Source organism: Acartia tonsa, chromosome 4, assembly GCF_053477335.1.
Source record: "Acartia tonsa isolate MP-2025a chromosome 4, ASM5347733v1, whole genome shotgun sequence".
Taxonomy (NCBI): Eukaryota; Metazoa; Arthropoda; class Copepoda; order Calanoida; family Acartiidae; genus Acartia; species Acartia tonsa.
Window position 1 is genome coordinate 55,653,183 of NC_137263.1, and position 26,610 is coordinate 55,679,792.

Genomic DNA, 26,610 nt, shown 5'->3' on the forward strand with positions numbered 1-26,610 from the left:
CATGGATCTAAAAGGATTATACAATAGTCGATAAATTGATGTGTATCTCCAATGATGATACACAAAATCACCTCTTTTGTAGACTAAAATTAGTGGTTAAAAGTTAAAACGTTTAGACACTAGACTTATTGTACTAAATAGTTAAAATTCAATAAAAAGTCCCCAAATTTGTTGAGCCAACGAATAATAAATAAAACGATACAATTATACTTTAGGGACTAGTTTAATAAACAGCCCAATGTCCCAAGGTTTCTCCCTACATGTATATATTCTTGGAATTTAACGTTAATTATTAAATTGTAGGTATAAAAAAAGATTTTGAAAAAATAAAATACAGCGCGCATGTTTTAGAGCTTAATCTTAAGCTAGTTTGCATGAAAAGCAATGGATTGTTTATGACAAGCTAAACGTATTTTTCTTCAAAATCTAGTGTAGATTTGATATATTGTACAAAATAACAAGATATTCTGTCCGTTAAGGTATAACTAATTATCTCTAAACCGATTGAGATCTCCTTTTTAGGAAAGATTCACATTAATTACAAATAAAACACGAAGATATTAGGCCACTTTATACCTAAATTCAAGTCTTTGGATTGTTTTAGGATTTTCCCTTTAGAAATCCCCTAGATGGTAGGGGCGAATCAAATTTATAATTATATAATTAAAGAAAGCACTAAATTTATCACTTCAAAATTAGAAGAAAAATAACTTCAAACAATTAACATTGATTGTACAATTAAACTATTATCACTTTATAACTAGATATAATTACTGTCAAATCTATTGTTTTAAAAATAACATAAATATATTTATTTAAAAATAAAATTCTATAATTAGTAAATATGTTTATGGACCTACATATGGAGCTATGATACAGACGGATTTATAAATAAATCTGATATAACTTAGAAAGCGCGTCCCAGTCTGTAGTAAGGAAAGGCGCTGCAACATTTGGCTGAACAACATTTAGAATAAAGAAAAAACGTGTATATTATGGCAATAGAAAAATTGTCGTCAATTTATGTTGCTAACACGGATTGGACATAATTTATTGGTCAGTTCGTTCATCCAGTAGGAGGGGATGGGAACTTTTTTTTTAGTACATTGAAATCTGGTGTAACATTTATGTAATAATAAATCAAATACTACAATAAAGAAGTATATCTATCGGTCCCTATATCTGTCTGAAGCTTAAAATCTCCATACAGGCTCAAACGAATGGGCTTTAATTTTCATGAAATAAATTATATCTTGTTTTCTTTTTCGTTTTAAATACTTCAATGAAAACCTCACATTATTATTTCATAGCTTGAATTCCAGAAAAATCCGTTTGGAACGTGTACCTACTCAATTTTGTCATATTGTCCGAAGCTCGATCGAAATAAAACGCGGAAAGACTCGGAACGAGTAAATCTGTTCCATCTAAAGTAACCCAGAAGTTTCGAGAATGGTAAATTTAAAGGATTTATAGGAACAGAATAAGTTCTTTGTCTTACGTGCTTTCATTCGAATCGTTTAACAAATTTTCGTTCATCAATCTTAAATAAGCACATTTTCGATAGAAAATTTTCGATAAAAATTCACAGTTGAACGCTTATTCGTACAATTGAAACGTTCGTTTGTCGATTTTTTACGAAAACGTGCTTAATTTTGAATCTTAGGTAATTCTGATTTACATACCACACGAGTTCTTATATTCTATATTTTCTTTTCCATTCTGATTCTAGAAATTCGCAAAATTTGCTAAATTTAAAACTTCGGAAAATTGGCTGAATCGTATCGCAACCTTCAAAACAGAGTGTTCAATCGAGACCACCAAACCTTCAAGATGTCTTGTTTTTCATGGGTTTTTACAATCACGCGAAAAAACGTCAACTGCTATGCGGACGTCGAATTATTACGATCTTGAATAACCAAACATCATCACCTTGCTTGGTGTAAAACCAATTGACAAAAATTAATATATTTTATTTTCCTATGTGAACAAATCTCCGAATTGAAATGGAAAAATACTTTTTAGAAAATCACACGCGGCTACAAACATTATAGCTTTAAGATCTACAGACACGCATTCAACTACTCTGAATACAGAAATAAACAATTTATTTAGGTAGGCTGGTTCACAACTTTATTAAACTAGGAATGTAATCAAATATTTTTTGATACTAGTTAATAATTCGCGTAGTGCCACGTCTAGATGGCACGATAATCCTCCTCATGTCGATTGATATCTTGAAGCATGGTGGACAGCTCGGCAGCCTGTGCGGCAGCTGGCCTTTCAGCAACAGGGCGACAGTGACGCAGGTTACCCTCCACCCAACCATGGTGGTATAAGCACCTGGTCAGTGCCCTCTTTAACTCGATATCGTTAGTATTTGTAGCCCTACTGATCATTTCCTCCTTTATAAGATCCAAACGACTTTGCAAGGCATTGTATAACTCCTCGTTGGCGGTGAATGACATTTTAACTGTGTACTAGTGAGCAGTATATATCTAACTCCCTACTTGGCAGGTAAAACTAGTTTCCTCAACTAGGTGTGGCGAACAAACAGTCAAGCCACACGGGCAAACACGGCTTAACTATTCAACCATATAATTATCTTCTAAAGACCACGTTTAGTTACAGGGAAAAAGGGATAAATAAATTATCTGAACAGAAGCTATAACGGCCGGAAAAGAAGTAATATCTTAATTAATCTAATGAAATATGAATGTAATGATTTAAAAAACTGCCGTTATAACATGAATTTTTAGGATGTGTCATTGGATGCGTGGACGGATCACCCCACAGTCGTTTACGAACGAGAAACATATCAAGGTTGCTGCTGAAGTAGCTAGTCTAAGGCAACACTTCACTTCCAGAATGTACTTTCCAAATATTGCTGAAATTGATACCGAAACCCGCGGAAAACTGGTCATGAAAAACGTCGAATTATTTCTCGAGAAAATCTATAAATTTACTATGAAAAAATTTCATAAAATAAATGACTAACTCATTCTTGTTGTTTCACTTATATTAATTTTCTTGAACATAATAAGTTATTACAAGTATTGGGATGACTATGACATATATAAAAAGGCTGTGATGACTGTATTGTTTTTGCACTGGTATAAAACTTGTTTAAAAAACGCTTACTGATTGAAAATAATGCTTTTATACTGGATTGTACGTTATATCACAAGAAATTTTCGTAAAAAGCCTATTATCATTAAGATATAGATTATTAACAAGGATCCAAAATGTACATGATTTGAATATAATAAGTTTCCAGATTTCTGACATAACTGATAAAACAGGTACTAGATTTAACACAGTATGAATTTTCAATGGCTAAGGTCCTTTGTTTCTTTCATGGTAATATCATTAATGTAAAACAGAAAAAACCGACAACTTGTCGACGAAAATATCCGTCGATACATGTCGTGTTCCGAATGGGTCGAAATATGTCATTCAAAACAGAATTATATCATTATTTGCCGCCGAAAATTTTTTTTTTTTTTTTTTTTAAAAAAAAAAAAAAAAACAAACTTACCATTCTACCCTTGAAAAGTCATGATAAAACACAAAGGACGTAACCTATAAGGTCGAATATTTACATAAAATAATAATTAAAACTCAACGGAAAAATCATTGATTTGGCTAAAACCAAGAACGAAAAGCGTCGGTGTTTCTTGTGAAACGTGTGTTGACGATTCCGTCATCGACGAATCTCGCCGTTCGCTGTCCTCCTATGAACGGAGAATTTATCACAATATTGTGAAAAAGCCCAGCTCTATTTGTGTGGCCGTTTATCACCGGCTGGCATGGGAATAATCTTTGGGCTGCCGACGTAGGCATGTCTTGGGGCTGCTGTGTTATAATGTCCTCGTGCCTGCTTGGGGACGGGCGCTGCGAGACTTGGGGATGGGAAGTCGACCTAGAATTTTGCGCCCCGCGATAAATTGGTTGACCGGAGTTCCGCGCAAAATCCGTTATCTGTGGATCGTCCTGCATTGTAATGCACCGCGACAAAGCCATTTGATATGGCTCCGTCATCTGTCGGTACATACGGGACATTTCAATCGACCGCCACTTCCCCTTATCCCTCAACGCCTCGTCCGACAAGCCGGCTTCGCACGCTGCGGAAACCCCAGACATTTTGCAGGATTTTCTGCCCACTGGGCCGAAATATCCTACTTGACGGCATAATTGCGTAATATCGTTCAAAAGAGTCTGTGGCGAAAGTTGATACCTGCCGTCAGCCACAATTTGTCTACCACCTGGCAGCCACATGGTAGAAGTTCTACAGAACAAGAAGTTTTCATCTAGGATCCCTTCTCCCATAAACTGGAATCCACATCTGCGGTAATACTTCTTAATCAGTACCACGGGACACAAATCTCCGCCCTCTGAAGCCAACAGGTTTGTACATCCTTCATGTTCTTGATCATTTTTCCTCTTTGGGTAGATTACTCGTAGAACCTCCACCCCGCCTATTTGATCTTGGCTTATATGGCAAGCCCTCACTTGATCAAGATCGGCGAGGCGAGTGAATGTGTGGAACTGCAAAATTATTGCCACCGTCGCTCGGAAAAAAGGCAGAGGAATGTCCCAGATGGAGTCATAGTCGTAAACTATCTTGCGCATGATTGCCGTGAGAACACCCTTAGGAATGGGCGTGGCTTTTCTGACGGGGGCGCGTTCCGTTGCTGCTCTTCTCACTGCTCCTTCCAACAACCGCGACACACGTTGTGAAAACTCCGAAACCGGCTGATCTATTATATATGACCATGCCTTCAAACTTCCACAGACTTGCTTGAGAAAAGAGTAAGGCTTCCTTATATCCTCAAGATAATGGATGAAGTCCTGCAACACCCTTTCCTGGAACGTGGTTGGCGGCAGATTCCTCTTACGCAGGTAGGCGAGAAATACCTCCACTACCTGTGAATGTACGCTCGTGGTAGACTGGGCGCGGGACGACGTGTATAGTTTGGCATCTCGACTCTTTGTCGGCGATAGATTCAGGCCTCGCGCTGCCCTCATGATTCTCAGAGCTGGCCTTTGTGAAATCCGAGCAGGAAGACCCTCTCCGACTAAAAATATAGATTAAATTAACCATAAATTTAAATAAAACGGACTTCTTACGCGTTAAACACCTCTTATGGAAAAAGTTATTCATCCAATTGAATGCAAAGAAAAAACCTGCGGCGAAACCGATCATTGTATGTTAACAAAATTCTTTGTTTGTTGTATCATAGATTTGAGATTAAAAGCTGTCAATCCTAAGGCCGCAAAAAACGTTTGATTCCTGTCTTGCTACCCGATTTTGTATCATATGAACAAATATACTTGCCTCTCATAGGTCTTTGTTGCCCTCTGGCCCGATAAGCTGGATCAAATCCGGCGCGACCCATTTTATACTGATTGCCGCGGATTCCTCTAATAAAAAGTCTGAAATGGATATACAAATTTAGAAAATAAATAACAAATCTCCGAAAAAACTCGTTTAATTTTGTAAAAAATCAGTATACACAAATATGAAATCCATTCGGAAATCAATTACTAAAAAAGGCCAAATATTAACATTGTAAACCCATTTCTTGAACAGCCACAAATATATATTAAATTTTCAGAGTGTATCACAGACTAGAATAATTTTCAGATTGCACTTTCATGAAAAGACCGAACGTTAAAAAGATAGGGATGAATATAAAAAATGCTTATAAAAAACCAAAAAGTCCAAAACAAGCAGGAATTCTCTTATAGGTATACATAATCTAATCTGCTCAAACAAACTAGCTGAATTTAGAATAATGTGTCTAAATTAAAATAACTATTTTGAAAAATAAAAATGCTTCTCATGTTCCTATACTTTTTGGACTTGTATGGTTATTACAGAACTTTAGATCTACAAATCAGATTAATACATAAATTAAAATAATTATATCTGCAAGGAAATGATATCATTTTATTGGTTACGAATGAAAAATATCTTCAAATCTTACTACATCTTTTCGTCATGGCGAAAATAGAAATTAACCTCCCCCTATGATCTAACAAAGTCTTATATGTATATTTACTCAAATTTTTTCAAAGAAATATCGTGGCCCAATAAATGAAACATTTCTATTAGCTATAAATACACAACTCATGTCTTAATTAATAAAGCGATCATAGAAAAATTACAAATTCCTTTAAACATACAATCTGCTGCTTCTGATGTAAAAATGGTCTTAAACACAAAAATTCTTTTTATGAAAGACTTAAATTTTCCAGCTTCAATAAACTGCGACCAAAAACAAGCAGACTGCCATAAGGGAATAACAAAAACGATAGTGGCGGACTGTATACTCAAAATCTTATGTAATGCTGGAACTATAACTTTAACTGGAGGACATATGTACATGACACGCTTATTATCCAATCCTTGTATAAAAAAGTCAGTGCCTAATGCCGTTTTATCCGGCAACTTTGAATAAAACGCCGAACATTTTGTATTGGCCGCGCTGGCCATGAGATCGATTTCCGGCATAACCATAAATTTTTCACATATTAGATTATAATCCTCGAGGGCTACCGACCACTCGTCGGTGTTACTTACTTTAGATCCCTCGTCAGCGATTTTTAGCAACAACGTGCTCCTCCTTTGCCATACTGGCAAAAGGATAATGTCAAATTGTAGCTGGACTAACTTGATATTTATCACATGACGCTGCAGAATTTCTACTCTAGAGCCGCGGTTCAAAATACTAACTAAACCGCGATTGTCCGTACACCAAACCACTGTTTTGTGTCTATTTTGCTGGAGAAAGGATTCCTGTTCAAACATTTTCACAACTGCCAACAACTCTCGTAGTGTACTAGACTGCTGCATTTCGTCGTATTCAAATGGAAACTCTTTTATGAAACGAAGTTGCTCCGCTTCAAATACATAAGCTCTAGATTCACTTGAATCAGAGACCATGATGGACTCTATCTGTGTGATGTCTAAAGGATCTACAGCTTCCAGCAAAACTGCTTGCTTCGCAGGTTGGATAATGTTGATGACAACATTACACTTGTTGACAGGTTGTCCGTTGAAACTGAAATAAAAACAAAGAATATTTAAGTGTATATTCATATTAAACTGAACGTCAAAATGCAAACGAAGTTAATCAAACATTTGTAAAATTGCCAGGGGAAAAATAAGACATAAAAAATCTTAAAAATGTTTTGAAACTAAAAAACTCGAATGTACACACCTTATTAGATAAACCTTCAACATTTCGAATTCTTGTAACATTCTATCGTTTATAGCTAAAGACCCGGACCATCCATTCTCCTGAACAGTCAATCCGAGTGTCTGCTGGCATGCTCTAGTCACCACTCTCATTATACTTCCATGAGAATGGAGAAGGTGACAACATACGCCAAGGATGTGCGCTAATTCTTTGGCGTATATTACGCCAACCTTATCAGCCTTTGAAATAGCAGCGTTAATGTCATTTGTGAGAATTATTATCTTCATTAGGGGAGCACTGATTCTCATAGAGATTGAGTCTAAATTAAAGCCCAGGTAACACAAAGAAGTAGTAGGCCCGACACATTTCGATAAATTTAATGTCCAGCCTGTGCTTTCGAACACAAATTTTATGAATTTAAGGCTAGCCAATCCTTTAATTTTAGTCAAGGCTGAATTGAACGAGTCATCAACAAATGTTGACAAGTCTATGCCTCGAGCGTGGCAGAATCTTCGTATGGGGACTATCAGAGAATTCATTATGTATGTGGCTGGTCCTGACAAAAAATATTGCATTCTTATGGATCAAATTTAAAAAATATGTACAATTTAAATTCGACGCTCGATCATTTCTTAAGAAAAACACTACCAAAACGTAAACACAAAAACTATACACTCGCTTTTTGGTTTTTGGTATGCATAAGGTTGTCAAATACATTTCATATTGTACTCATTAAACAATAGGCATCGCTATCCTTAAGCGTTTTAACGCTTGCGCATCGAAATAATGCCATTGATTGAATTAGGAAATAAAACAAAAAACTAACCTGTGCCGAATGGCAGTGTTAAAAACTCATAGAACTCCCGCGTGCCAGAGGCGTTGACAACCGCGAAGCCGAATAAACCACGGAACTCTGGATGTAATGCCAAATGGCAATACATCGCTGAGATGTCCAACACGGACATCCAGCAGCCGGGCGTGACTCTGGGAAGAACCATGGAAATATCCTCCATTTTCATAGAAACTTTTCTTAAACAGTCGTTCAGTGTACGTGACAAATCTAAACACTGACGTAATTTCACGTTACCCTCACTATCCAACTTTGACGCCACTGTCAAAGGGTTGACAAAATATGGTTTATAATCGACTTTCCTAACAATGTTTTCCTTAACCCATTTGTCTGTCTTTGCCTGAACGAATTGAATGTTTTGCAACGCGCTCATGTTGTTCCTAAGGTCTGTCGCCTCAGGAAGAGGAGTAACTATGTCCGGTTTATAACCGTCTCTTAATAATTCTAAAACGGAATCACTGGCGTTTAAAATCTGTTTATAAAATAACTGGGCCTTTGGATCATGGATCCCTCCTGCAACTGGACCGAAACCCAGGTCTTGCAACCGGTCAATTTCTTTGTCAATAAAAGCCGCAAATTCTTGGTCAGATATGTCACTTAAAGAACTTACGACTAAGTCACTGGTAACAATTTTAACAGAAGTATTGTCGTCGATTTCAATGTTACCATTGGAGTTAAAGTCAATAGTTTTTGTGTCAGGTAAATTATCGTTATCGAGTGGAGCGATAACATCGTCAATGAGGAGCTCCTCGGCTTTGGTAGATGGAAGTACCGCTATGGCCGGGGAACTCGAAGCCTCGCTTCAATCCTTTTTCTTAGGAGCTGTGCACTGGGAGGCTCTATGGCCTTGTTTCTGGCTGAAAGTATAATTAACATTAGACTGGCTGAGTTTAACAACTAAAAAACTCTGTGCTAAATAGTAAGTTAAATTGCGAATATATATATATTTTTTTAAAAAACTAAACTATGTATTTTTTGAAAAGGAAAACTTCTTTGATTATCTATTTAGCATGTCCATTCATTGCCCGCGCAAAAACGAGATCCAATTATCATTATAACACATTCAAACTGGTTGCAAAAAAGATATATTAAAAAATTTAAACGCTTACCAATTGTGGCACGTGCCAGTGAAGCGTTTCGCAGATGGCCTAGCCTCTCGCTCTCTGTCCCGTCTGCGCTTCTCGCTTTCTTCATGCTCCTTGCGCAAAGTATTTAATCTGGTGAGCCTCTCACCCTGCAGAACTTCACGATTATCGTTGCAGGCAAACTTGACAACCACAGAGGGGCTGTTTGTAAACGTCAAGCTCATGTAGAGACTCATGAACTTGAGCAGCTCGATGGCCATAAGCGAGAATTCCATACTGCGATGGACGGTGGCGTGGGCCTCAGGAGGTAAATACAAATTATAAAGCTCGCGAACTGCATCCTAAATTATAGTTTTAAAATCGTAACGAATTCTTATAACACTTAAACGGTACTTAAATCAAATATGGTGGTATACGACAAAAACCTCAAATATTACATTGTTTAGATAAACCGCTCTAGTGCTTATTAAGATCTATAGTATTAAAAATAACGACAAGTCTCACTGCCACAGTACTTGTGAAATTAAAAAATTTTTCGAAAACACTGTAAAAAGAGAGAATACTAGAACTGTGAACGATACTCTTTGTCGGATAATTGTAATAATATTACCTCTATATAATTCTGAACAGACAATAGATCGAGGCCAGTCTTCTGCATCAACCTCAAATAACTGGAGTCACGGCAATTCTGCGCATTGACCTCAGTTATTTTTCCCAGTCTGGTCTGTTGCGTAACAGCATAATGTACTAGGCAGAAACCGGGCGGCTTCGTTTTTGTAGGCACGCCTGCAACAAGTCTTCTGCTTGGTAACGCAACCATCTGCCAACCCTGGGGAAACGGCGTAGCCTGTTGAAAATTGGCTGCTTGAGACGCTTGCATGCCAGCCCTCTGCTGCTGCTGAACTTGCTGTTGCTGAACTTGCTGTTGCTGAACGCCGCCAACACCATTGCTAGTCGATGGTTGAGAAGCACTGGTGCTCTGCTGGTTCTTCTGGTTTCTGTCACTGACTAGCATGCGAATTACGTCGATAAGAGCACTGTTTGGTACCTGACCCGAATTATCGACAGACAAGGGCCTGTCAGCCGCTGATCCTCGGTCATGACATGTAACGCGTGGAGGCATGACAGGTTGAGCTGATTTCGTCGGCACTCTGGGTAGTTCCTCCGACCTATGGCGTATGCGTTCGCCGTTTTGCTGCGGTTGGGGCCTAGCTGCCGCGCCTCCTGCCATATATGGTGCCGTATTTATGTTAACGTTACTAAAATTCATTGCCTGATTCTGAGATGGATAATGAACTGGACCAGGCCGACACTGTGGTAGATGCTGAGGGTGATGTTGTGCTACTCTATTAACATGATCATGTTGGCCATATCTGGCCCTTTCTTGTTGAATGTACGATTGAGGTGCTGGAATGAGAGGTGTGGAAGCCCGAAACGGTCTGGCTCCCATTGGTGCATCATCTCCTAGCATGGCCAACAATTCCGCTGGATCTCTTCCGTTTCCATCATTCATTCGATCCGCCTCCGCAATTTCATCCATCATAGGAGCTGGTTGTGATTCATGGAACTGCGCATGAGCGGCGTCAATCTGATCCTCTTGATCATGGACACTTTCGTCACTATCATCAGCAGACTCATTATCTACGTCCGCTGCTAAAAAATTAAAAAGGCTGTTTCAAGTATCGATTTTCATTTATACATTGCAACCGCTATTTCGCATGGTTAAAACTAAATAAAACATGTCCAAAATGAAAAATCCCATGAATTTAGTCGACAGATTTGCAATTTTAGCTAAAGTATATTTATATATTATTGTGCCTTAAACGAGTGTATGCACGAGTCAAAGAAAAATTTTTTTTTTTTTTTTTTTTAAAAAACAAGAATTGATGTAACGTAAATAACCATAGGTCTATATCAAGATGCGTGGTTACGAGAAAAACTCTATACTTAATAGCCAATAATCTGTCAATTAAAATAATACCTGGAGATACAGGTTCGAAACCGTTTTCATCCTCAAATGCCGGCAGTTCTTGGGCTATGTCACCCAAATGTGGCAACTGCATCTCATCCTCACCGTCGGCCATCTTATGTATAAATATGCGCCGTATGGGATAGAAACAAAGGCTTATGATAAAAAATCTGAAAAAATTATATATAATATAAATCAAAAATTCTAGAATGAACTTATATAAAAATAAAACGAAGCATTATGATGATAAATTAAATATTTAAAAGAAATAAATCGAATCGACATTAAAAATGATCCCTATAAAAACTTTTTAGGTTAAGTCTTATAACATAAAATTTTAAATTTGAATCATAAAAACTATCTATTATTGCCCTATCAAAAACCACGTGCATAAAAAACCGGCGAATTATGAAAGGGAAAAATATATAAAGAAAAAATGCTATAAAATTAAAACATACTGATGAAAAATTTTAAGGGAGTGGGAGGGAGGGAAAAATAAATTTTTAGAAAAAACTTAAACGATTAATATCACAAGCGACTTTGTAGCATAAATCTATGTTTCACTATCCTTTATTCTTTATTCTTTCACTTTTGTATTTAGATGTTGTTCGTTCAATGGTCAGATAAAGAATGAAGTAAAACAGCGAGCTTTCTCTCGGCCCCTGTAGTCCGAGTGTAAGTGTGTGTGTGCGTGTGTGTGTGTATGACTACTTGCTTTCGCGCTCAGCTTGACAACAACCACCCCTCGTGGTTTTAATCTAAACTTGTACCGTTCCGTCTCACAATCTGCCTACCGCAATTGAGAAACTTATCTGGCCTGTACCGCCATACGTAGAGTCCTCCTCTACTACCACTCAGTTAAGAGTATATAAACGTGCCTATACATCATTGTCGGCCCCTGCCGCTTCATATAGCCTGTATATCATTTATAATGCACGAATACGCCGCAAGAGGTACTCCCTCTATAATACGTCTCTCTACCGCCATCTAACGGCCGTAGCTGACAACTAAGGTTAATTTAATTTTTTCTGTCTGCTAGCTCCCCAGACTTTCTATACCAGCCATTCTACTTTTTTATTCAATACTACGAGCGAATTTTTTCACATAATTCGCTTAAGATCTCTCAAACTGTGTTACTTTAGACTTCTCATATTAACTTTTTATCCTTGTCTTTCCACGTTTTATCCCGAACGACCTGGGCCGCTTGCCAAAATGCTCCTAGAGACACGTTTAATGTATTTTTTGAAATTCCACCATATTGCATAACAAATACCAATTTTCTTTTTCGTTTTAAATACTTCAATGAAAACCTCACATTATTATTTCATAGCTTGAATTCCAGAAAAATCCGTTTGGAACGTGTACCTACTCAATTTTGTCATATTGTCCGAAGCTCGATCGAAATAAAACGCGGAAAGACTCGGAACGAGTAAATCTGTTCCATCTAAAGTAACCCAGAAGTTTCGAGAATGGTAAATTTAAAGGATTTATAGGAACAGAATAAGTTCTTTGTCTTACGTGCTTTCATTCGAATCGTTTAACAAATTTTCGTTCATCAATCTTAAATAAGCACATTTTCGATAGAAAATTTTCGATAAAAATTCACAGTTGAACGCTTATTCGTACAATTGAAACGTTCGTTTGTCGATTTTTTACGAAAACGTGCTTAATTTTGAATCTTAGGTAATTCTGATTTACATACCACTATCTAAACTGAAATATTTTATCCTTATAAAAACCATTCTCGAAACTTAAATTTACTTTCTCATTTAAAAAGATTAATTCACTTTTACATATACAATTAATATTATCGTTTCATAAAGGATTGTGAAACTAATGCTACAAAAAATAAATTTTTAGAAAAAACTTAAACGATTAATATCACAAGCGACTTTGTAGCATAAATCTATGTTTCACTATCCTTTATTCTTTATTCTTTCACTTTTGTATTTAGATGTTGTTCGTTCAATGGTCAGATAAAGAATGAAGTAAAACAGCGAGCTTTCTCTCGGCCCCTGTAGTCCGAGTGTAAGTGTGTGTGTGCGTGTGTGTGTGTATGACTACTTGCTTTCGCGCTCAGCTTGACAACAACCACCCCTCGTGGTTTTAATCTAAACTTGTACCGTTCCGTCTCACAATCTGCCTACCGCAATTGAGAAACTTATCTGGCCTGTACCGCCATACGTAGAGTCCTCCTCTACTACCACTCAGTTAAGAGTATATAAACGTGCCTATACATCATTGTCGGCCCCTGCCGCTTCATATAGCCTGTATATCATTTATAATGCACGAATACGCCGCAAGAGGTACTCCCTCTATAATACGTCTCTCTACCGCCATCTAACGGCCGTAGCTGACAACTAAGGTTAATTTAATTTTTTCTGTCTGCTAGCTCCCCAGACTTTCTATACCAGCCATTCTACTTTTTTATTCAATACTACGAGCGAATTTTTTCACATAATTCGCTTAAGATCTCTCAAACTGTGTTACTTTAGACTTCTCATATTAACTTTTTATCCTTGTCTTTCCACGTTTTATCCCGAACGACCTGGGCCGCTTGCCAAAATGCTCCTAGAGACACGTTTAATGTATTTTTTGAAATTCCACCATATTGCATAACAAATACCAAGTTATAAAATGGCCGGTTCATAAAAGCTTTGTGGGTGAGCCCCTCATAGCTGTATATTGGGCTAAGAATTGGACCCGTTAGTTTGAAAAACGAAAAATCGGAGAACTTTTATTTTTCTATGCTTTCTACATTTTGTAATTTAATCTAAAAATGTTATGATTTTAAAATTGACAAACTACAGACGACGACATTTATTGTCATAGAAGTTGTAAAAGTTTCAGATTAATTTTGACATTTTCTAATAAGAAAGCAGAAAGGCCTAAAAAATGACTATAAATTCTCTAAACAAAATTATTTTATTTATTTCTTTAATTTACAGTTGTTTTTCAATGTTTCGTTGTAAAAAAATAATAAATTATTTAAAGATAATAAAATTTGAAAAATTAATCATGTTTTTTTTCTCCTTTACAATTGAGTTTTGAATAAATAAAAGGTAATTTTTTTGGGAAAAAAGATCTAGCAAGGTTTTGTCCCACAATTACGAGATAATTGAGAAAGCTGAACCACAAAATCATAACATTGTGCAATCATAACATCAAGATTAAACCTTATATTCATTCTTGCTCAATATTTTGTAGATATCCTGTTATATAAAGTAGTAAAGGTTTTTGTCTGAAGCTTAATGTCTCAAAAATTAAAGAACTAATAAGATTTTCCATTTTATGCAAGTTTCACATAGGTCCAGTTATTAGTTTTAGGCTAATTTATTTTCAGATTTGAGTTTTTGGCTATTTTTCTGTCCCCTCTCTGTATATATCTTCCTTAGATGCTAGGGGCGTAGTAGATATTATATTGTATATTGAAGAATATTGATATTGTAGTTTTGATTTTAGAATCTATATTTTTTTTCAGAAAATTCATTCAGTATAAAAAAGTTAATTTATTTAAAATTACCTATAAATTTCAAAATAGGTGAGAATTCTCATTATTATTAAATTGTAGGTTTTTTGTTTGTCCATTAAGATATTTTATCCCCTAATCCAATAGGGGCTATTCTGTTTATTAGAAAAGATTCTCCTAGATATCGGGTTAGTTTTAGACTATTTTTTACATGCTCGTCTTTGGGATGGGCAGTTTTTGCCTAGCTACTTTTATACCCAATCTCAATTCGAATGTAGTGCCCTTACATGTATTTTAACTAACTTAATTGGTATAGTACCAATACTGTTCCTTTTCTCCTTTTCTTTAATTAAAAAATATTTGGATTTAGTCACGACTACGATTAGCTTCTATATATATATATTAGAATATAGTTTCTTTCGTGACGTCTCCGCCTCTTAAGGGGCGTTTCGTCGTATTTTCAACAGTAGCTTTTTCCTATTTCTAGCCCCTGCGGGGGGTACTAACCCAGCGGGGCAATCACCTTAAATAACTTATCAAAAAGTAATGTGAAAATACGACTAGACGCCCCTTAAGAGGCGATGACGTCACGAAAGAAACTATATTCAAATATTTTTAGTTGCGTTTCTTATCTTCTATCTAGTAGTTTTTACCATAATTCCAACCTTAAATTGTATACATTGACCTTTATAGTAAATAACGTATTTTTATATTTTAGTTGTTACAAAAACACACAAACTCAATATGAGCGAATCAAAGAAAAGCTTTAGTTGGGGCGCCGTGCAGACAACGCAACCAGTTTCACTGGCGGATATTATGTCGGAAGATTTGGCGGAACATTTAACTAAACAAGAAATAGAATCCATCGTTGGACCAGATCAGACCTCCTTAGTTTCAGGTTAGTAGTAATATATTATATCATATAACTTTTAATAGATCAAAAATAGGGTGTAATGGTTTACTGTAAACGTACCGAATAGACAGGGAGGGAGGGGACATTTGTTTGTTTTTATAGTCCCCAAAGTTTTGTAACAACGTTTTCTTATTCGTTGACTTAGAACTTTGGAAACTATTATAGAATGTTGATTTGTAGATTCATTAAGTTGAGTGTTTACATGTTTGTTAACCTTTTAACATTTTTTAGTATAAATTTTATTATAGTATTTTTTGGTGCTTTAAACATTACCCCTTCCCCCATTCAAAATAATGTTCAGGACTATAAGAGGATTTAAAATTGTATTTTCCTACAACTGTTTCAAAATTGTGGCTTTGCCTTTCACTTGTATTATTTATTTTTTATATTCTTTTAGAATTGAATAGTGTAGATCTTGGAGGAGAAGATACGACAGCTGATGACTTTTTAATTGCTCAGCTTCTTCAGAAACAATTTGATAAAGAATTTGATGAAAATCTTCAAAATGTAAGTTTCTATTTATATGAGCAGAAACCTTGTATTAAGATCAGTGAAATCGCCCTATAAAAGAAATAGGAGATTTTTAAGGAGCGTTGAGGTTTTCTCCCAGGCTGCACCCCCCCCCCCCCCCTCAGCATGGTTAAAAAAAACTGCCTAGGATCCATGCCAAAATTCCCAGCTATTATGACCGTGTCAGTATGTCCATTTTCGAGATCTTACGAACAAAGAAAGAAGGCACACACAAAGAGATATATTATTATATGGATATTGCATCAGATTTTCATGTTCTCTTTTAAATTAAAACACGCAGCGGGCTAAAATAATGATTCCTCCCTTCCACCCCTTTTACCCCATTCCCTACCTTATTACTGGATGAATGACGACAATTTTTGCTTGTTATTATCCACGTACAGGGATAAGGGATGGGAAACGTAGGAAAATATTATTTCAGGCCTATTTCAAGCCTAGGCCTATTTCTAGCCTAATAAACCAGTTTTGGGATAGCGCAGTGGTTCGTATAAAATGCTAATGAAAAAGCTGTGTGTGTGTGTGTAGATAAAGTATAGAATCAAATTCAGGTAGCTAGTTTAAAGTAAAAAACATAACTTTTTATAAACCTATACATTAATGGCTTTTGTTAAAATGAAGTTTTTTCTCTCCCAAATTTTTTTATCTTTTACTTTGGTAATTTGAACTGTCAGAAAGCTATCGTTGGGTTTCCCTCAGACAGATTTTAGTTTGTATTATTTGCATTTTTATTAATGAGTAAAAATTTTATTTGAAAATTTCATTGCTAATTAAAATTCAAAATAAATAAATAAATATGCACTTGGGTAACATTCTATCAAGTTCTTTGGATACTATACTGGATATAATGTAATGATATATCTGTACTGTGTTGTATTGTACAAAAATTAGGGTAAAGGTGTTGTATCATTTCCGTACTAAATTTTTAAAATTCAAAATACAACATCTAATTTATAAACTACCAAATGAAAATTCGTAGCTACCTTCTTTCCAAAAAAATAATCCCGTTATTTTTGTTTTTTCTATGTGGCCCTTTTTTAATGTTTAACTCTAAGCAGATTTAATAATTAAACTAATGTGATCTAACACCATTTATATTTATTTTTTCGTAGCAGACAAATCATTATTTTTTCTATAATTGTCTGCTTCTAAAATTTCCGCCATCTGTGATTTGGGCTTGTTTTGTATCAACCAATCACAGAACACTATTGGTTTAGAGCAGTAGCCAATATGAGCCGTCCGCCAGTAAGGTCATTAAATTAGGCAAATGGTAAAAGTTGCATGATCCCTTTCAAAACCAGGCCGAGACCTAATTTATGGCCAGGTTTCCTATCCCTTATCCCTGTCCACGTATAATAACCTTTATCCATTTACTCAGTATATTTGTCTATATGTTAGGAAGAGAAACATTACAATGGAAGTAGTAAGGTGACAGTGAGTTACTCCAAGTACCGGATGGTTCCAGAGGACATCATATGGGATGACAGTGATGATGATGAGGATGACTTCTTGGATCAGGTATTATTAAGTATCTTACACCAGGGAAGGAGGGAGGGGATATAGAGCTGTTTAATACACTAGTCTCCAAAGTTTTATAATAACATTTTCTTATTCGCTGGCTTAACAACTTTGGGGACTTCAATTTAATTTTGGTTTATTCAGTTGTGTGTTCAAATGTTTTAACCACTAATTGTAATCTACAGAAGGGTTAATTTTTTGTATTATTATTGTGGATGTTCATTAATTTATCGTTCATTATCTTATTCCTTTAGATCCCTGACATAACATGGTGGGTTAAAATATGAGTTTTTCTAACAATTTGATGGAATAAGCACGTGTTAATATTTTGTTATAAAAAAGCAATACAGACATTTATACAGAATTAACAAGTTTATAAAAAAAAGGCCTCTTAGTTAATAATATAATAAAAAAGTATATGTTATGATATTTTAGTTATATTTGTGCCTTTTTAAGTACATTTTACTAAGGAATAGATAATGATATAGCTAAAAAGATATTTCAACTACAAAATTTCTCTAGATTTGACCTAGTATTGATATTGAAATAACTTAAGAAGATATTTAGACTGAATTTGTTTATTTTGCTTAGGATGAACGAAAACGAGATTGGGATATTTTTGAGACCAAAGACAAGGAGGTTGGACAAATGCCAAGGTTAGTGCCTTCAATATAATTCAAGTTTTTAAAAATAATCAATAATAATTGCTAGGTATGCTTTCTTCATGTTAGCCAGGGACAAGGGACCAGGATTCTGACAAACAATTCTAAGTGAAAATTTTTCCACAACCCACTCCCACTTCCCTTCAGTTACAACACCAAACAAGTTTTATGTCAACATTAGGTCACACAAATATCCAAATTTATTTGCTGAATCACATCCCCTGATGCTAGTATATATAGCTGAAGTAACTTTTACGAGACCCCGATGTAAACCACATTCTTGAAAAAAATAGTGGGGAGAGGGAGGAATGGTTCCACTTGAAGTTTTTATTAATTTTCCGAAATTTTTTGGATTAATGATTTCTTTTTTTCTAGATGTGGGTACAAGATGCTTGATAAGAAAATGGTAACAAAACATGATAAAGATATCTCCCAAAGAACCAACGCTAAAAGGAAAACTCATTTATAAACAAATATTGAATGCCTATTAAAATCGAAGTTGGGACTTGTACAATAGTCTGGCCCAAAATCAGGCTACTTTTTTATTTATGCCTAATTCAATGTGCGGTTCTTCGAACTTTGTAACCACTGCCTATACAGGCATTCTAAGCTAAAAATTTTGTTTCTACGATGAAAACTGATTTCGTCAGACTGATTTCCATTTTCACTATCATAATAAACATAAGGTTTCGTGATTTTAATTTTAAAAATACTAATTTAATCACATAAAATAAGTTTAGAATTAAAAATCCACCATTAACCCTTATTTTACTTTTCTCATGTCTGTATTATGCATAGGACAAATACAATGCCTCTCTGAAATGCATGAATACTGAATAGTTCTTGTTTTAGATATTAAATACCTTAGCTTATTGGAGCTTTAAATCAATGAGGGTTGGGTGTCAAATAAAGCTGAAAACTACCTAAAGATTTATATAAGGATTCAATGAAAAGCAAAACCTAATTTATATTGATTCAGGGATCATTTAAATCAGACAAACAAATACTGCTTTATATTTACAATGGCAAAGCAACAAGTGAAAAAAACTAAAACTTAAGAAACAAAAGTTTTTATTTTTTAAATGAGCATAAAAAAAACTATTGAAAAATTAAATTAAGTAATGTTAAAGACATAAACAAATAAATAAATCACTGGTAACAAACAAAATAGGTAAATTTCCAATTTTTATGTGTGAATTCCGACTAAGGATAAAATATGTTATGTTCAGTAAATAAACTGTTGGTTAAAGCCATTGAAATCAATAATAATACCTAATTTTAATGAGATTATTCTATACCAATGAAAGTTCTTAAAAATATTGACCACGCTTTTTGCATTGCTTGAATAAAAAACATAAAAAATTCTATCCTTAGTCATTAAATTCGACAAAAGTTTTCTATGTTTTTTGGCAGATATTATATAACATTGAATAAAAAAATTTATTTGTCTTTCAAATGTTAACAATTTTTTGGCAATGTTATCTTTTTTTTCATCTTCTAAAGAATCATCAGCCAATGCTAGTATAACTAATTGTTCACTTAAATACCAAGAATGGTTGTCAATGCTCAATAACACAGCTTCACTTATTGGCTTATATTTATTACTAAGTTCTTTTAAATTTTTAACTAATTGAAGATCCAGACTTGGAGCCTTTTCAGGAATAGATATTCTTAAAAAATAAGGCCCATGAAAAATTGCAATATAATCACACAAAGTTTTCATTTGATTTAATTCTGTTTCATCATTTAATATATTCAGAATACCATGTGTCATATTCAATACAAGTATATACAGACTGTCAGCCATGAATCTAGCTTCGTGGCAACCACCAGGTTGTCTATACTTAAGATTTGTCACTTCACCTCCTAAATAAACGTAACATAATGTAACCATAGTCACCACGTTTGAATGATTTTTTCTCTAATAAATTTTGGCATAATTCTTTCGCTTCTAAGGCAAACTTTTTTTCAGTTGGGTCTCAATATTGTCTATGTTTGTTTCAACTAACGGTTTGTATTTATGCCAATTTGATTTTAAATTGTTGTAAATATTTTTACAAGGTCCTTTAGACTTTTGGCCTGTAATTGCATTGAAGCCATGGCAAATATGCCTTTCATAAGAATGTCTGCGACACATAAGCCACTGGTTTCTTGTCTTGTTCATTATTATCTTTAAAAATAACATTAACACATAAATCATTAAATACAAATTTTAAAATGCAGGCGGAGAAATAGCAAGCAAGGAAATTTTGGATATAAAAAGACAGTGTTAGAAAGTGTTTTCCAGTATGGCTCAGAAACCGATTAATTTCCACTGGATTAGAAACGTTTCTAAGCCATACTGAAAAATCACGTATAAAAGCTCAGTGTCTTTAATACAATTCGATAAATAATTTTTCATATATGGAGTCAAAACCGATTAATGTCCGCTGGATTAGTACCAGTTTTCATCCCTTCTGAAAAATCATGTATAGCAGCGTATTACAGACAATTTTCCAAGAATATTAAAGTAAAAAAAACATACAATTAATACCAGTTTTGTTAGACTCTCAGGACTAACAAAACTAGTTGTAATCTTATAATTTTTCATTTTAATGTCGGCGAAAAACTGTTTATAAAATGATGCAATAAATTACTATCACAGAAAGTATAGGTTGTAATTTAACTTCATTTGAAAATGAGTTTGTTTTAAATGTGTATAAGTACGGACTTTGTAGTAACGATTATAGAGTTGCTACTGTTTCTAATTTGAACTGTTATATTATAGGAAATTTAAAATTGAACAGAAAATTATAAAAGGTATAAATTAATGATAAAGATATCCGTTATGCACGGACGGACATACAGACCGTAATTATAGAAAAGTTTTGCTTTTTAAAAGAATATTATCTTATAGGGTATTTAATACATAAGGCTGTATCATTATTATCACATATTTCTAAGTTTTATATTAAAAAATGCTAGGGTTTAAGAAAGAAATTTTAATGAAAACAAAATATTGTTGTATTTATTTACTTTAATTTGTCTGTTTGTTTACAATTGTACGACTCGTACGCATGCGAAAAAGCATTAAATTATAAAAAAAAAGTCGTCGTTGTTCATGGAAATTAGAAAAACAAATTCTTAATAGTAAAATGCATTTCCTGTAATAGAATTATATTTTTTTTTAAATTTCTTTTAATGAAAGTTATTTTATAAATGATGTATTATGATTAAATCACGCCCGCACATCGTAATATGAATTAGGCCTGATTCTGGGCCAATCTATTGTACAATACATATCGTACTCCTAAATTTTATAAGCTGTTTTCAGTGTTACTGTTAATTCACTTTAGTTTTTGAATTGCAAGAATAATACAATGCCTCCTTTCCCTTTTTATGAAAAAGAGCAGTTTTCAATGCAAAAATGATGATTTTTGATTGTGCAGAATCATGGAATTTCCACCGGGTATACACACGGGCGACGGCGGAGGATTTGACATGCATATCTCCAACCAGGTCTACAACAAGATCAGAAACTTCTCCACCAAGGAGGACAAGCGCAAGCACAGAATTGTCGACAAGGAGGAGAGAGCTGTCGCCGAGCAGGCCGTCGATCCCAAGACTCGTGTTCTGCTGTTTAAGCTGGTCAACGGCGGCGTTCTTGACGCCATCAACGGTGTCATATCAACTGGCAAAGAGGCGGTGATAATGCACGCAGATGGCGGGCCTGGCCCGGATGAGGGGCCGGAAATACCTCTCAATGTGCCAAAGGAGTGTGCTGTCAAGGTGTTCAAGACAACACTGAATGAGTTCAAAACGCGGGAAAAATACATCAGAGACGATTACAGGTGGGTTTATGATATTTATTAGAACAAGAAAAATTTGCGTTTTTTTATATTGAATTGTTTATTTTTTTTTACTTTTTGGTAATACAATAACACCAAGTATCTATCGTTTTCTTTTTTTTTCAAATTTTCTCTTGGAATGGTTAAATTACAATATCAATAGATTTATTATTACTTGGATCTTACACCAGATTATCATGTACTATAATAAAGTGAAACTTGTAGCTGGCTAATATAACGATCCTCCAGTTACCCCCTTTACCCCATATCCTTTTACTGGATGAAAAAACTTACCAGAAAGTAAAGTCAATATTATCAACCTAAATTAATGACATTTTTTCCCTGTCATTTCCCCTGTCATAATAACCACATATATGCTACATCCATTAGGTATCTTATAATATTTTATTTTAGATTTAAGGATAGATTTGGAAAGCAGAATCCCCGGAAGATTATCCACATGTGGGCGGAGAAAGAATTGCATAACCTCATGAAAATGGCAAAGGGGGGAATCAGGTGAAAATCATTTTTAGTAATTTGTTTTTCAACAATCCCCAAAGGTTAACAAGGATGACAACATCCATAAAAGCGAAGCTCTGAAACGGTAGGACAAACACACATAAACACTTGAGAATGAGAAGTGTCAGAATTTAATAAGCAGAATATAAATGTATAAGTCTAATAAAAGGTAAATAAATTTGTTACAAAACTGTTTAAATACCTACAGGATACTGTTTAAAGACATACTTAAATTTTTAGGACTTGAGTATAGCGTTCTTTGCTTATAATATAGTACCATGTTGTAATAGGAATCAGTATTCCAAAACTGAAATGAATATGAAATCATATCATAAAAAAAATTGTCAAAAAAAAGTAAAATATCAACATGTTTAAAAGGACTTTCCTACCAACTTTTCTTTAGGATCAAGAATAGGATATTATGGTTCCCAGCTATTTTTTGAAAAATAAATGTCTAAAAATGGATTTATTATTACTTGGAAGTTGGATCTTATATTATATTTTAATGTAATCCAATAAATTCAGTGAAACTTGTAGCTGGCTAAATTTACGATCCACCCCCTCTCCTTTTACTGGATGAACAAATTGACCAATTAATGATCTTCATATGAGCAACCTTAGTAAATTTTTCCCCTGTCATAATATCCACTTATATTCTATATCCATTTGTATAAATTGTTTTCGCTCAGGGTACCTGAAGTAGTTGTACTGAAGAAACATGTCTTGGTGATGTCCTTCATTGGGGAGGAGGGTAGACCCGCCCCCAAGCTGAAGGACGCCGTGGAGCATATGACTAAGGCCCAGGTTCAAAGTGCTTACAACCAAGTTGTTGATATGATGGTAAGTTTCTTTTCAGTATGGCTTTGAAGCCGATTATTATCCGCTGGATTAGAACCGGTTTCCAGCCATACTGAAAAACATTTATAGCAGACAATTTTCCACTAATAATAAAACAAAACTGCTTTTCATCTAATAATTTTTTTTTAATATCCCCTGAAAGCTGTCTAAAATACGATGCGACAAATTACTATTCCTTCTTTTTTGGGGAAAGAAAGGCAGGAATAAGGTATAACCAACAAGCGAAATAAATCTAAATTAATATTTGGGGGGCAATTGGAGAGGTCGTCAATTTTACAATGTGTTGCCCCCCAACGAAAGGTCACAATAATATGTAAACTCGTTGATTGCTTCATTTAATTTTATTGTCGAGAATATGATTTCTCATGTATAAAGATGAGATAATGGAAATAGAATATACGTGGATATTATGACAGGTAAAAAAAATCGGCGTAAATTTAGGTTGCTAACATAGAATCAATTATTGGTCAGTTCGTTCAACCAGTAGGATGGGGAGTGGGTTGATCATTATTTTAGTCAGCTACAGATTTAACTTTATTATGATAATCTAGTGTAAGATACAAGTAACAATAAATCCCTAATTACGATATTATTTTGTTTAGGTTGACCTGTACAACAAATGCCAGCTAGTACATGCTGACCTGTCTGAGTATAATATTCTATGGTTTCTCAATGAATGCTGGCTGATTGATGTAAGTATAACATTGATTTATATTTGTATATTTGTAAGCATTAGAGCTATACTAAATCTAACAAAAAGCTAAGGCTCGGCAGTCATGTCTTAGCCGCGCACAAGCCTCAATTTTAAACTTGCTTGTGTGCAAAAAAAATTGAAAAGATGGATTGTCTGTTTAGGAACAGGTTTAGACATCCAGATGAACTTTTAAGCTAGAAAATGACGATTTTACTGAGCCTTACGCGCGGCTCCCGAGACCTGCAAAAAGTACCCAAAACCAGATTAAATTACCCTATTTTTGTTAAAGCTTATTTAAATCTTATTTTTAATCGTTTTAAAGTGTTTAAATTCATATATAAGAATGTCTTGTTTATTTTAGGTGAGCCAGTCTGTGGAGCCCATTCATCCCAGTGGCTTAACATTTCTATTCAGAGACGCGACTAACGTTTCAAATGTAAGTTTTATGATATTTCCACCAGTGCAGCGTGTCTGTACAAAAATACAGAATTTTTTTTTGCAGTTAGGGTTTAATCAGAGGTGTATATTCTGTTCAGGATCCCTTGCTAAGGGGCCGGGGGGGTGAAAAATATATAATAGGAAATTTGATTTTTACTGGGAGAATTGGGGGGAGGAGGAGTCGGGAAAACTTAATCAGTTCAGTAGTTTTGAAATCTTAATCTTCAGAAGAAAAAAACTTGCTACTTTATATATTAGGATTTTTATTTCGTGTTTACTTTTCGCATCATTTGTACGACTTCAAATAAATTTTGATTTAGTTCTTCGGGAAATGGGGGGTACCTGACGTGCTGAGCGGCACTGAGCTGTTCAACAAGATCACAGGTCTGGACCTGGAGGATGGGTCGGAGAGCCAGCTCCTGTCACAGATCAACGCCTACCAGAAGGATCAGGGACTCAAGAGTGGTGTGTACGAGGATGAGGTAATTTTCACTGGTTTTAGTTGATTTGTGTCATGAATGCAGGGCTTGGCAGCCGCGACTAAGCCTCAATTTTAAACCAATTCTAAATATTTTTTAAGAGGGATTGCCATATTTAGGTCTGGTTAAGACTTCCAACTGAATTTTAAAAATGTGGAAGGTTGTTTTCCCTGATGCTTAAAAGCTACTGTCGCTCTGCTGCCGAGCCCTGCATGAATAACTGAACTCCAGAATTTGTAATGTTTTTTTTTTAAATCTGCAGTCTGTTTGTCTCGTAGTTTGATATGAAGATCCATCAGCTTTCTCGAAAAATTCCAGTCTTGTCGTTCTATTGGCTTTTACGAATTGAATAAATTCATGTAGTACAAAAAGATAAATTTAAATTATTACCTAGAAGTATTTTAATTTTGTCTAATCTTTTAAAGGGTCGTGGAGGCCAGAGCAGTTTCGAGTATTGCTGGAGCGAATCAAAATCTGGAATGCCAAGCACCCCTGCCAGACCTATACCTGGACACCACAGGGCCAAAACAGATAAATCCGGCTACAAGTCGCCCAGGTCCCCAAAATCTCCCAAGTCTCCAAAGTCTCTGGCCGGCAGCGGGCCGCTGAAATCGCCGGGTGGTGCCAGCAGCGGCGGAAAATCGCCGTATTCTGATCTCATTGCCATGAGTGATGCTTCCTTGGCGGAATTCAAGGCGGGTCTCATTGGTGACAAGAAAAGGTTTGTTTTAAAAGTTATACAAGATTCAATGATTTGATTATTATTGTCGTTAATTTGGGTTGCTATTTTCCCTGTCATATATTGGTCAGTTCGTTTAGTCGTTTATGGAAGGGGTTCGCATCTTTATTTTAGCCCGCTACAAGATTCACTTTATTTTAAAACTTGACTATCTGGTGTAAGATCCAAGTAATAATAAATCCATTTTTTAAGCTCTATTTCATATTAGCATTGATTTTAACAAGACGAACGCATATTAAGACGATTTTGATAACATTAGTGTAGGCTTTTTAGAATTATTTTATATTTTTAGAACTGAAGGTTTTTCCGATGACACTGAGGCAGCCAATAGTCAAAATTTAGTTGATGGAGTTGTGAAATTAGTAAAACATGAAAGTCAAGATGATAATGAGGATAAGCTCACTAAGAAAATAGAATCAAGTTCCGAGAAAAAGCATGCCTCTGTTTCTTTTCTTCAACAATCTTAGTTAAAGTCTAGTGTGTCTAGCATTCGAATTTTAAAGGGGGTATAATTATATGCATGAACGAGAGCAAGTGAATCTAAGCACCTTCCAGTAGAGAACCTGAGTATTTTATTGGTGCATATACTAGGTTTATGCTTAATATATGGTTATATTGACTTTTTAAAAAATTAGGTTTCACTAAGGTTTTTTATGAAAAAAAACTTAAATGATAACCATATTTTGATGAAAATCATCAAATGTTTTTTTTTTCAACAAAAGTATATTCCATCGGTGAAAAATGAATAATTAGAAAAAGGAGTAGTAACTTGTATTATTGTAATTAGTTTAATTAATGTACATTTGCAATTAACAGCATTTGATGATTTTTTGCCGTGTTATTTTATTTTGTGCTTTGAC

At 34.8% G+C, this 26,610-nt stretch overlaps 1 protein-coding gene and 1 long non-coding RNA gene across 2 annotated transcripts; both read left to right on the top strand.

The window, feature by feature from the left end:
- The first annotated feature begins 2,023 nt into the window (after nucleotides 1–2,023).
- On the top strand, nucleotides 2,024–2,999 carry LOC145317856 (uncharacterized). Its single transcript, XR_013879136.1, has 2 exons — nucleotides 2,024–2,112; nucleotides 2,757–2,999. It is a non-coding gene; the product is annotated as an uncharacterized LOC145317856 (long non-coding RNA).
- Nucleotides 3,000–14,591: 11,592 nt separating this feature from the next.
- LOC145317857 (serine/threonine-protein kinase RIO3) lies at nucleotides 14,592–26,336 on the top strand. Its single transcript, XM_080159127.1, has 14 exons — nucleotides 14,592–14,647; nucleotides 15,294–15,473; nucleotides 15,886–15,995; nucleotides 17,415–17,534; nucleotides 18,126–18,190; nucleotides 18,572–18,647; nucleotides 21,623–22,026; nucleotides 22,438–22,539; nucleotides 23,232–23,382; nucleotides 24,003–24,092; nucleotides 24,456–24,530; nucleotides 24,853–25,014; nucleotides 25,437–25,732; nucleotides 26,043–26,336. Exons 2-14 carry the CDS (start codon nucleotides 15,320–15,322, stop codon nucleotides 26,215–26,217), a joined length of 1,980 nt encoding a protein of 659 aa, XP_080015253.1. The 5' UTR covers nucleotides 14,592–14,647; nucleotides 15,294–15,319; the 3' UTR covers nucleotides 26,218–26,336.
- Nucleotides 26,337–26,610: the final 274 nt, after the last annotated feature.